The 13,841-nt window shown below is 39.0% G+C and overlaps 1 protein-coding gene across 1 annotated transcript in view; it reads left to right on the forward strand.

The window, feature by feature from the left end:
* CHODL (chondrolectin) overlaps positions 1-13,841 on the forward strand; it is a 23,591-nt gene continuing 9,750 nt past the window's right edge. The window contains exons 1-3 of the mRNA XM_010852960.1: positions 1-167; positions 10,906-11,215; positions 11,360-11,517. Of these exons, the coding sequence (XP_010851262.1) occupies positions 89-167; positions 10,906-11,215; positions 11,360-11,517 (547 nt within the window). The 5' untranslated portion in view covers positions 1-88. The remainder of the gene's footprint in view (positions 168-10,905; positions 11,216-11,359; positions 11,518-13,841) is intronic.

Genomic DNA, 13,841 nt, shown 5'->3' on the forward strand with positions numbered 1-13,841 from the left:
GAGGCAGGGGGATTGCGGGGTTAGAGCCCGGGCCGCCAGGCGGGCGGAGACCACCTTCGCTCCACGCCACACCTGCCGCCCCGTCGCGATGAGCCGCGTGGTATCGCTGCTGCTGGGCGCCGCGCTGCTCTGCGGCCACGGAGCCTTCTGCCGCCGGGTGGTCAGCGGTGAGTCCGGGGCAGCCCGTCCGGCTCTCAAGCCGGGAGAGGGGATCGCGGGGCGCGCGGGCGAGGGCAGGCGTGTCCAGGGGTGGAGGCTCTCCCAGGGGTTGGAGACCCGTGCGGGATAGGTAGGGGGCCGGAGGAGGCAGGAGGAAATTGATTGCATGCTGCTTTCTCCCCATCCCTCCCTAAACACCCAGAAAAGTTTACATTCTTTTGGAAGTGCCTGGTTTAGTGGCTACGAAGAGAGCTCTGCTTCATCCTGGGCAGTACAGCGTTTTCTAGGACTTATTTCGACTTTCTTTGTAAGAGAGTTGGCTACAGGGCTGGTACCTGTAGAAAGGGTGGGGTACCGCGGAGGCAGACGGAGCCCAGTGACAGAAGAGCCGCTGCAGAAATGCCACCCTCTGTTGGCCTGGCTCGGCTCCAGTCCCCGCCCGCCCGCACGGGTTTCATGCAGATGATTTCTGAGACCAGATCTGTTCGCTGTGGGTGGCTCACGACCCCGGGGTGCTCAGCCTTTGTTCTCAGGAGGGCTGACAAAGACCAGGCCACTGGTCGTCGTGGGAGGAGATCTTTCCTTTACATACCTTGTTGCAAGTTGGGGACTTCCCAGAACACGAAATCGGCTCGAGTTGGGTTGAGTTGTGCATGATCATCAATGCAGGTCTATGCACACAGTAGATGCCCAATTAGGTCGGTTCGAGTCTATGCCCAGGAAAGGGATCAGAATTGGCAAGCTTCCCGGCCTTTGCTTTGCCTTTTTTTTTTTCCTTCGACGACTTTTACTGTCCTGTTGTTGAGCAATTCATACCACATTCACTCTCCCTTACTTTTGGGGAAGGTTTCTGAAAAAAAAAAAAAAGCCAAGATTCTCGAAAGCCTAGGATGAATGAATGGGGCCTTACAGGAAAATTGAGCATAGCTACACTTACTGAAGTTTCTTGTGATGCTAATTATAGCGTTGCAATAGACATTCGTTGAAGATATGTGGGTTGGGTTTTAAGTGTGTAATTTTTTTTTTAAATGTAGAAAGCACAGATTCCTTTTCACATTCTGTGCATCTGTATAACAGGTGTCACTAGAGGTAGATGACAGATGACAGCGACTTAATCAGTAGTGAAGTCAGACCTTTAGAAATTGGCCTATTAAGCTTAATTGTTACTGATATTCCCCTCAGCAATGTGATGTTCTGCATCTTCTGAATACAATCCTTCACTGTCTGGGTATCAATCACTCTCCACTAACTTTTTGGCCCTCTGGAGATATTGGAATTAAATACATTGTGTGAAAGGTCACTTGGAAATACATATTGCTTACATTTTTTTCCCAGGCTGTTATTATTTAAATATAAAATGAAAACATTGCAGAATCAAATAAGGTTACACAAGCCCTAGCTTTGGATTCTTCCTGCCGATGTTAGCTTCAAAGAAAAGTCCAGCATACAAACTCACCTGAATGTGTAAATCAAGCATCTGACTGCCTTTGTCTCTGTCAGAATTATTCGTGCAAATGAATGAACAGTAGAGATCAGGCTCTGAGCTTAAGGTGTTTCTTAAACACATGGAAAAACTTCACTGATTTAAATAGTCTCCATTAGGTATATTCTTGTTTCATCTCTTAAAATTTGCAAAGGGAGAAGAAGAATACATAAAGCAGACCTTGAGAAAAACCATTGATGAAAAGTTTATGTTGTGTTCTATTATTGCATAAATACTTACAAACCTTTTGCTGTGTTCTTCTAGCAAGTATTTATAGACATCTTGTAGGTGACATCTGGAAAATTTCTAATTAAGTGAACATGATTTATTCAATTTAACATAAATGATGATGTTTACTTGATAGTAAAATAATTACCAAGTTATGTTCTTCTTATGAATAATTTGTCTTTGCCATACAAACTCACATTGAAATCTAACCATTATAAATTGATTTGTAATTTTATCCTCTGAAGACTAATTTTTAAAAATGTATGTATCAGCCATGATGGCATGAAAACAGAGCAGTCTAAAGCCTGATATTTCAGAAATATTAGGTCTAATGTCTCCCTGGATGCTGTTAAGCTTTGAAAGGTGTGTCAACTTTTTCATGCCACTAGGGACCATTTACCAAAATTCTACTTAACTGTCAACTGAAACAAGCTTTTTAGGGCCATTATTAGGAACATACTTACAATATATGTAATGCATTTTTTAGTTATTGAAGATCATTATAACCATTATAATTTCCATATAATGTATCATTTATCCTAGGGAAAAAAGATAAGAACTCATAACTTTATACAATAAAATACTTTCCAATACTGTTACATACACCACCTTTTTAAAAGTTGAGAGCATTATTTATAAATGAAGTGAAAGCATTTTAGGAGAATAAGCTTATGAAACATTATCTTAACCTGCCTCATAAGATTTCATAGCATCTAGCAGTAATAGATGGAGAAGGCAATGGCAACCCACTCCAGTACTCTTGCCTGGAAAATCCCATGAATGGAGGAGCCTGGTGGGCTGCAGTCTGTGGGGTCACTAAGAGTCGGGCACAACTGAGCAACTTCATTTTCACTTTTCACTTTCATGCATTGGAGAAGGAAATGGCAACCCACTCCAGTACTCTTGCCTGGAGAATCCCAGGGACAGAGGAACCTAGTGGGCTGCTGTCTATGGGGTCGCACAGAGTCGGACACGACTGAAGTGACTTAGCAGCAGCAGCAGCAGCAGTAATAGAAAAGTATGTTTATAAATTCCTGGCTATGCTTATTTTGATGCATGAATATGCAATAAAAATATATAACCATGAAGACAGTGATCACAGAATATCTAGTGAATTTTTGATTCTAATTTGGGAATTGCTTTAAGATCTTAGACCAGTACTGATTTGTTGCTCTACACAGATGTGTAGCAATGGGCCCAACCTTTTTTGGTACCAAAGACTGATTTCGTGGAAGACAGTTTTTCCATGGAACGAGGGGTAGGAGGTGGTTTGGGGATGATTCAAGCCCGTTAACATTTATTGTGCACTTTATTTCTATTATCATTACATCAGCTGTACCTCAGACCCTCAGGCAGGTTGGGGATCTCTCGTGTAGAGGATATCTCTGGGGGGGGTGCAGTCATTTAAATTTGTGAAGTGACTGGTGGATAATGACATCTTCTTTAGGACAAAGGTAAGACGATTTTACTTTGGGGGTATATGCATACATATGAAAAAGAATTCAAAATTCAGGTCTCTAAGATGGGAGAATATATCTGAAGAGCACGTGGATATTCTTAAGCATTTACAGTGTTCTGAAGTAATGTGTGTGTGTGTTTACTTTCTCTTTTTAAGTGTACCCAGCAGTGATCCATCAATCTATTTATACTGCAAAGTGCATTAGGTGTGTTTCAGGGTACCTCCATATTTCTGCAGAACACTTTAATATGTATTCACTTGAAATTATTGAAATTGGCAAACATTTTATTTAGAAGACTGAATGATTTAGAGACTTCCATTTTGATCATCCAAATGCCACAGAATATTACAAAATCATAGGTGGTGACCAGTAGCCCATAGATTAATAGCAAGGGACACACAAGTTTTTTTTTTTAATTGAAAAAAACTGCTGAGCGTATTCCAGCTTGTGGTACTATTCCATGACGTCATCAAAAGCATAAAGTGATGATAGTGCAGTTTTCAAAGATGCAATTACTTTAAGTATCTCTTGGGCAAGAGAGGAATGAATTAATCTTATTAGCAGTCACTTAATAAACTACACATTCATCATAGTCATTAATCCTTACCTGCCATTTTTCATTATTTTATGGTTTTATTTTCATAATTCTTTTACTGGAAGATGATAATATCTGTTACATTAACATTAAAAAGGGACAGTATTATATAAAGATGTCCAAAGTGGAAATTCAGCTGATGGTCTCATTAGCAATGTTGATCTTTTCCAACTCTCTGTCTTCTGTGTTAGATGCTTGGCACACAGGTAAATGATAGACACAACCATCAGGCGAGATTGTTTCTTTCATGTTTTAATATATCACTGATGATAGAACATAGCCTGGCAATTTGACTAAAGTTATACTCCTTTTTGTTGGGGATATGTTCAGGTTGGACCTTGTCTATTTTGTTTGGAAAATAGAAGGTCTAGACTTAAAAATCATTGAGGAGATATGGGGTCTGAAAATCTGAGATGGATGTTGCAGTAGGAAACCTATGTCTAAATGTTAACCAAAAGAAATTCTGCATTCTGCTTAGAGGGAAACTCTCCATGTACAACCCTAAGCATGTGTTAGCCATCCAGTAATCAATCATGAGCCAATGCTAAACATGACAGCATAGGTTATACTAATTATGTATATATGAATCAGTCCCTTTATTCATGAATTTTTTCACCTAAGAAAAATATACCTGAGACCTCCATGGAGGCAGCCTAGAAGTTTGGGGACATGTGTGAACTGTGGAGCCAGACTGCCTGGTTCCAAACCCTTAACCATTTATGAGCTGTGTGAATTTGGCTAATGATTTAATTTTTCTGTGTCTCCCTTGCTTCATTGTTAAGATGGGATGAGAGCATCCACACCACAGGGTTGCTGTGGGGTTGTTGTTGATGTTGTTCAGTTGCTAAGCAGTGTCCGACTCTTTGTGACCCCATGGACTGCAGCAGGCCAGGTTCCTCTGTCCTCCACTAACTCCCTCCCGGAGTTTGCTCAAATTCATGTCCATTGAATTGGTGATGCTGTATAACCATCTCATCTTCTGCCATCCCCTTCTCCTTTTGCCTTCAATCTTTCCCAGCATCCAGTTGTGGGGTTAGAGGGGTTCAAACACAATAGTGCAGGTCGTGTCATGGACACAGGCTCACCAAGAAAAGGTGAGAGGTCACTCAGGCATTCAGGCCCCACAGCTACCACTGAGGCCACCTACAGGAGACCAGCCTGTATCACCTCTTTCCTAATTTACCCAAGGGCATGGAGAAGACGCTTGAGAGTCCCTTGGACTGCAAGGAGATCAAACCACTCCATCCTAAAGGAAATCAGTCCTGAATCTTCATTGGAAGGACTGATGCTGAAGCTGAAACTCCAATACTGTGGCCACCTGATGTGAAGAACTGACTTGCTGGAGAAGACCCTGAGGTTGGGAAAGATTAAAGACAGGAGGAGAAGGGGACAACAGAAGATGAGATGGTTGGATGGCATTACCGACTCTATGGACATGAGTTTGAGCAAGATCCAGGAGATAGTGAAGGACAGGGAGGCCTGGCATGCTGCAATCCATGGAGAAACAAAGAGTTGGACAAGACTTAGCGACTGAAAAACAAAGGATTGTGCTAGCTGTGAGGGTTTGCACACTTAGCTATTGATAAATCTCAGGCTATTATCATTATTTCTTTAAATCGCTGAGCTACTCTTACTTTTTAGGTAAGAAAACTGAGGCTAGGAAAGTTTTAAATAATGTCCCTAATATTTCCACAGTTCAAGTAAAGCTCTTATTGATTGAAGTCAGCTTTTAGTGATTCAATGTTTGAATTCTTCACTCACATGATTACTTGGTTTACATTTATTATGTAGATCTTATTATAAATACTAGGTTAATGAAATAAATTTCATCCTCTTCTCAGAAGACTTGTGGTGTTTCCCAGGTGGAGAGTTAGGATTTGCTGATACCACCATTATTCAAACAATGGCCAAGACTATAGTTTTCGCTGTTTGTCAGTATAGGAAGATGGATTCCAGCATGATCTTAATAGTGCACTATGCAGTTAATTACATTACAAAATCTGTTGCAAAAGTAAAGTTTATTATAGCAATACATTTTTATGATGAAAAAGTCTTAAAAAGTTGGTGTGATATTGAACAGTAAAAGCAGAACGAATAACTGATAGCTTTCCTTTTTAGTTTCAAAGTTTGGGCATTATGATCGGAAGTCATTTCACATTGTATGTTATCGTTTCAGCATATTTATCCCTTTGATTTTGAGTAGAGTAAAAAAGAACCACGAAAAGCAAATTGGTTTATGGTATTCTAGTGAAATGTCCAAAGTCCAGTTAGTCTGATTTGGGGAAGATTTATCATGTAGGTCCTCTTTTGTACAACTTGTTTTTTTCTTTGCAACTAAAGGTAGATCATAATTGAACAACTGGAATTCACAGTATGTCTTCCATGTTTTTATTGAAAAACATGATAAAATTCCATACTTATTTAATGTTGCTAATATGTGATTATAGTGTGAGGTGTAAGAAAAAATGTTATTACTTTCATAACTGAGGACTCAACTTTCAGAAATTTTATAAATAAAAATGAAACCCAACCAAATCATAGGCTTCTCAGGTAGATCTCATGGTAAAGAACCCACCAGCCAATGCAGAAGATGTAAGAGACACGGCTTTCCATCCCTGGGTGGTAAAGATCCCCCAGAGGAGAGCATGGCAACCCACTCCAGTATTCTTGTCCCTGGAGAATCCCATGGTCAGAGGAACCTGGCAGGCTGCAGTCCATAGGGTCACACAGTCGGACACAGCTGAAGTGACCTAACATGCACACCCGCAAACCAAATCATAGATCCTTTCTATTCAGGAAGAAAAATTCTTGCCATGACTTTATGAATTGGTCCCACTTTTACACTGTTACTAAAAACATTTAAAACTCTGCCAATATTTAGATCTACAGGAATTTTTATGACTAAGAAAAAAGACAGAATTATCTATTTGTGGAAATAGTAGAATCTTAGCTGTGATAATGATAGGAATGATTATTTTAGCAGGCAATACTAAAAATTATTGCTGAATTAAAGTGCATATGTATCTGTGTAGTTGTTTGAGTGTGTGTGTGTGTGCATGCATGCATGTATGAATGTATGTATTAAAACCAGGAGTTGTTGACTCCTAGGTAAAAAGTCTTTCTCTTTTGTAAATAAGCCAACAATAAAGGGAGATTTCCCACCACAGATGTTAGGTAAGTTTTAGTAAATTGTCATCAAGCTAGCCTTAGTGTAATAAAAACTGCTAGGTGGGTATCTGATTATTTTACAGGTGGTAGAATGGTCGGTGGAAGATTAAATGTAGTAAACGGAGTTAGATGTAGTAGATGGAAGACTAGCTTCCCGTTGTTCAAAAAAGTCAATGGAGGATTTATTCCGAATATCTAAAAACAAGAGAAAAGGAAGTTTTCCATGTGATCTCACAGAATGAGAAGGGATGTAGTCGTAATGGCTCCCTAAGATTAGCCTTCAGAGAAGTGGGAAAGTTGCTTCCAGAAGGCCCGTATTAATGGAACTTTTCTGGGAATTAGGGCAACATTTGTTTCCCAGCTGTTGAAAGCTCCCCTGCTCCTGCAGCCAAGTGTGTCCGCTGAAGCGGTGAGTGGTTCAGTAGCTGCTGCTTCTGGTGATTGTGCTGCAACTTGGACCAAATTTGCTGACTAAGGTGGAAGTCGATAATAAAATAGAATTGAATGTGAAGAAATTCAGTGTCAGCTTTAACTGATTTTCTATATAAATACCATAAAAATGTGCAGTATAGCTAATAATTTCCTCAAAACTGCCTTGCTAAAGCTGAACTGCTAGTAACTTCAGTTTTAAAATGTGTGGACACAGCTGATATTCCATTAGTACACTTTGCAATTAACATATGTCTGTAATTGGTAATCGGCCATTGTCCTCGTCCTCTACGAGTCCCCCTGATATGCAGCCACCACAGCCCACACCCCATCTTCCAGGATCCTAGACCATTCCTTCATCCACTGCCAAAGAAATGGTACCTGGCGCAGAGAGTGCAAAGGCTGGCTATTGTCCAGGGCTCCTCGTATTAGTTCCTAACTATTTAAAATATAATCCCTGTCTCTAGATTTTTCCTTTATTATTATTATTTCTGTATAGACTAATGTTTATCTACAGGTTGACATTTCTAATACCTAGTAGTGGTATTAGGAATTTCCACAAGACACTGAAAGCTCTCTTATGCATTTAATTAGAAGTGCTATTTTAATTTTATAAATACAATTTCATCATTTTTCTTGTGTCCTCATCATAAATAACAAATCTCTGCATTTATTTTTCAGTATGTCAAAGATAATGAGCAGAGACTTTTAGCTTATAAAGTGAACTAGGCATATCCTCTGAACTACTGTTGCTGGCTTTGTTACATAAATAATTTTTAACTCATTAAAATTTCTGGCTAATCTGTTTTTATTTTTTTAATTTGGTTTCTTTCTGTTATCTTGCCAAACAATCTCATTGGACAAGTTAGTATTTCAAAAGCTGGGATCACATTGAAGTCTGAGGTTCTTGGGTGGAAAATTGAACACATTGAAAGCTCAAGGGAATGCAGCTCAGATATATTTTGAGATTTAGAAGTATGTAAAAGATGTAGAAATGAAAATAGAGATAGAGATTGCTTTAAAAATACAAGCCTAAAAATCACTAGGCTTAATGGCATTACTAAAGTATTGCCAGGGACAACCATTTTGAACACTGACATCATCACAAACCCTAATAATAAATTAGAAATTAAAAAATTTGTATTAGGATCAACCTTTGGGACTTCCATGTCATCTCCCCCAGATTATTTATTTCAGGCTCATTTGTCCTTTTGGTGTCTCTTCAATTCCAGTTTCCTGTAGTCATTCATATTAACATGTTAGTTTTCATTAATAGTTGGGGCAGTCTCTTAATTTGTTCTTATTATTCAGTGCATTAGTCCTGAGTCCAGATCACAGTTAATGAGACAAAGAGGACACCTGGCTGTCTTGCTTGCATTGCTGGAACTTCTGTGTTGTTCGTTGGCTGTTCTCAGCTTGTATCAAGATACTGAATGCCTATCACTCAAACACTGGTGTGAGGTTAATGGCCTTCCACTGATTTCTTCCCTCCTGCCTCTAAGTGTCATCAGAGGTCATTAATTGCTGATTCTGGAGGAGAATGGATGTGATACCAACACTGGCTCAGTGTGATGTACTGTAATTAAGAGTATAAAGCTTGAATGCTTTATTTTAAATATTAAAACACTGGCTAGAAACTGTTATAACAGCCCTCTAATACTGACAGATTTCCTTGATCAGCTACAAAATTAAATACACAGTGAATAAAGCCTTCAATCCCAAGAAGAATAAGAATTGTAAGCAGTAAAGCTATGTCTTGATCTCTTGGTATAAAGTAACTCACCTTAATTTTACATAAAATACTAGCTTATTTTCCAAGGGCAAAGCTCAGGCTGAAACGAGAGACTGAAAGGGAGGTGGAGACTGTGGACAGCAGGCTGGGGATAAGGAATAATGACAGAGATAGAGCCATGGCAGTTTTTAAAGTTGACAGCAAAGATTTGAGGTGAATCATGGAAGCTAATGAAAAACAAAACAGAGCAGCATGACCTTTGTGAAGACCGTGTCTATAACCTTGGCATACTTACTTGGTGATAAAAGAGGCAGGTGCAAACAATAGAACAATAGGAATTCCGTTGCTAAATCCTGGACACTATTCCTGTTATTTATATGGCTTTTTTATGATGCAGTGTGATCATTCATATTTGTAGTTCTGTCACGAAGTAATTAGGAGTATTCATTCTGAACTATATGTAGAGGTATGTGAAATTCAATTTTGAGAGGCCTTTTAAGTCAAACTTTTGTTTGCCTATGTATTTAAGTCTTCACAGATGTTGTTAGTGATGTCGTAGCAGTGAAGCTTGATAAAAGGTGATATTTCATTAAGAACTCTTGAGAATTATCTTTAACTTCATTTGTGGTTCAATTTAATATCGTGACATAAATTTGTATTCTCTCTCTATATAGTGACTTTTAAAATCACTCATAGATATCAGCATAGATGGTTGAACTGAGTGTTGTAACTTATAAAAACCTTTAAAATACAAGTGAAAATTTGCATTTTAAATTTCTGTTCCAAATTCTGAATATCCTAGAGTACTCTAAAAGGTTTACCTGTCACTTCTAATACCACACTATATTAATAAACTGTTTATTATTACCCTTACCTTTATACTGACTTCTATTAACTTTGAATTTTAATATGTTTGCTCTCAAATATATACAAGAAAAACAAATATTTACAGTTTATATTTGCCACTTTATTTAAATTTAAATTATTTGAATGTATTCACTTCATGATGCCTTATGTAAAGATTGCTTTACTTTACTTTTTATTAATTCCTTTGTGAATTGTGATTCTTATTTCATAATTTTGACCTTTTAGCTTCCTTTACTGTGTATACTTGACATTTCTTTATCTACTTTCACTTGCTTTAGCTATCAGTTTGCAAAAGGTAAGCCAGAAGAATTATGATTTACAAAAATTTCCTTGGTGTACTGATTCCCTGGTGGCTCAGATGGTAAAGAATCTGCCTGCAAGGTGGGAGATCTGGGTTCAATCCCTGCATCAGGAATATCCCTTGGTTCAGAAGGGAAAGGCAACCAACTGCAGTATTCTTGCCCGGAGAATTCCACGGACAGAGGAGTCTGGTGCATTGCAGTCCATGGGGTTGCAAAGATTTGGACACGACTGACCCACTTATACTTTCTTCTCCCCTGTTTTGAAAAGTTTGGGTTACTAGTTTGTTAGGGTATCAATTAGCATTTGTAGATTGAAGTAGGAATCTAGAATATTTTCTAGATTTTATGCAGTGGTTCAGTGGGAGAAGCGTTCTTGGTAGATTCTTTCTGATTTGATTGGTTCTTTCGTTTTAACGTGTAGTAAGTACCATTATGAAGATAGTTCAGGTAATCAGTACATGGACATCTTTTCTTTTTTTCAGGCCAAAAAGTATGTTTTGCTGATTTCAAGCATCTCTGCTACAAGATGGCCTACTTTCATGAGCTGTCCAGCCGCGTGAGCTTTCAGGAGGCACGGCTGGCTTGCGAGAGCGAAGGGGGAGCCCTTCTGAGCCTGGAGAATGAGGCAGAACAGAAGTTAATAGAAAGCATGTTGCAGAACCTGACAAAGCCAGGAATAGGAATTTCCGATAGTGATTTCTGGATAGGGCTTTGGAGAAATGGCCAGGGGCAAACATCCGGTGCCTGCCCAGATCTCTACCAGTGGTCGGATGGAAGCAGTTCCCAGTACCGGTGAGTGGGGATCCTGAGGAGGCAGAGGTCTCTGGGGGGACTCAGAGGGCAAAGAATGGGGGGAGATGTCCATTACCTGTAGAGGATGTCGGAGTAGAACAGGCGAAGTCACTGAGAAGTGTCCCTGGTACTCTGTCCTTGCAGAAACTGGTACACTGATGAACCTTCCTGTGGAAGTGAGAAGTGTGTTGTGATGTATCATCAGCCAACGGCCAACCCTGGCCTTGGGGGCCCCTACCTTTACCAGTGGAATGACGACAGGTGCAACATGAAGCACAATTACATCTGCAAGTATGAACCAGGTAGGAAGCATTGTAAGTCAGTAGGAGCAGATTGTATATGTGTATTGGCTTACATTTTTCATCTTTAGTCTATGCTACCTGGGCTCTTTTTGTTTTTGTACAGTGAAACACAAAATTACTTTGCAGTTCGATGACAGAGTATTGAAACAGCCTAAGCTATAAAGCAAACAACTGCCCAATGAGTTAAATAGAAGGGAGTATCTAGAAATATCCAGAGAGGTATCTTTAAAAGACAGTAATTATTTCTAATATTAAGGCCAAATTGTGTTTTTGTAAACAGGTTTTATGAAGAATAAATATCTATTCACAAACATTTAAGCATTTAGTATAGTGCATGTGAAATAAGTATGTCACCAAAGCACCTAGGAGTTTACACATGTGATTAGTAGTTTTTTAGAACATTTTCTGGTATATTTAAGGGAACCAAGCACCATTCCTCTGGGATATTAGCTTATCATATAATGGCATGATATTTGGCTTGTACTCCTCAGTGAAAATCCGAATGTCAGAGAACCCTGGTGAAGAAAAGTAGGGGCAGGTGGCATGTTCTTGCTGTGGCCCTCAGTCTATGGAATATGGCTCCTCAGTTTCCTTCTGTTTGAAGTCTCCAGCTTTCTTACCCTATGCAGCACATGGAGAGATTGCTCTGACCTGAGCTACGGTAATATGGTTTCCTACTGAAATGGTAAACTTGAATTATTTTGAACAGGACAGCTGAACTGAATTGAAATTTGACCAAAAAAGAGACTGATCAGAACTATGTAAACTCATCTTTTTAATGATCTGAGAAAGTCAACTTAGACACTTAGGCTTTGAGGTCTTTTTGCTGTTTTTCTCCTCTCAGTGTTTGGAAGTTTCATTTGAACTCTCCCAAGGGCTGTCTACTTGACCTTGAAGCATATGTTCATGGTAGGCAATTATAATCAAGTGCTGCTATTTCCATTATTCTCTTGAAATTATACTTCTTTACTCATAAGACTGTAAAGCACAAGGGATTAGTTGGATTAGATTTACCTTTCTCTTATATTTATTCTGCGCTTGAGTATATTAGCCTTCTCTCTTTATCCCTGGTGAGTTTATTATTTAAACCTCTTGGTGGTTAAATCCATCATTACCCTCTTAGAAGCCTTTGCAAAATGAAATCTGTTTTGCACTTAGGTTCTTTGTCTAAATTTTTTTCCTTAGAAAAATATAAAGTTGAAATTCTCTGACATTTTAACTTTGTGACACTAAGTGCTTGAAACTGTTAAATGAAACAAAGTATATTATGGTATATTCTTAATACAATATTATCTTCTTTCTTTGAACTTTTAGCTGACCCTTGTATATTATTTTATCTTGCATCACACTTACCACCTTATTCAGGACACTATTACCTCTGAATCCTGTTTTGTATCAGGTAGTTTAAGTTTATACTACTTATGGAACAGCATTTTAGACAAGGAATTATTTTTTACTTTATCTTCTATATTCTACCTAAATCTTCAAATATGTATAGCTTTTGAGCAAGATTATTTTATGTACTTATTGTTTTTGAAGCACTTGAACACTTCCATGGTTGGTCTTATTAATGTACTTAGAATTTCTGTACTTTATTTTCATTTTATTTACCTTATATGTAAATGATGGAGAGGGCTTTCCCAGTGGCTCAGTGGTAAAGAAGGATATGGCAACCCCCTCCAGGCAAGTATTCTTGCCTGGAGAATCCTGTAGACAGAGGAGCCTGGTGGGCTACAGTCCATGGGGTCACTAAAGAGTTGGACATGACTGACTAACACACACATACACATATGTAACTGATTTTCTTTCCTTGAGCTTAGTGTCTTATTTATGAAGGATGTTGGCTTGACTAAATTCCTTGCTTGTATAGTCAGTGCTATTTTGGTGGTGAGTAGGTAGCTTCCAAAATCACTGCAGATGGTGACTTCAGCCATGAAATTAAAAGATGCTTACTCCTTGGAAGGAAAGTTATGACCAATCTAGATAGCATATTGAAAAACAGAGACATTACTTTGCCCACAAAGGTCCATCTAGTCAAGGCTATGGTTTTTCCAGTAGTCATGTATGGATGTGAGAGTTGGACTATGAAGAAAGCTGAGTGCCAAAGAATTGATGCTTTTGAACTGTGGTGTTGGAGAAGACTCTTGAGAGTCCCTTGGACTGCAAGGAGATCCAACCAGTCCATTCTGAAGGAGATCAGCCCTGGGATTTCTTTGGAGGGAATGATGCTGAAGCTGAAATTCCAATACTTTGGCCACCTCATGTGAAGAGTTGACTCATTGGAAAAGACTCTGATGCTGGGAGGGATTGGGGGCAGGAGGAGA

Source organism: Bison bison, unplaced genomic scaffold, assembly GCF_000754665.1.
Source record: "Bison bison bison isolate TAMUID 2011002044 unplaced genomic scaffold, Bison_UMD1.0 scf7180017864318, whole genome shotgun sequence".
Lineage (NCBI taxonomy): Eukaryota > Metazoa > Chordata > Mammalia > Artiodactyla > Bovidae > Bison > Bison bison.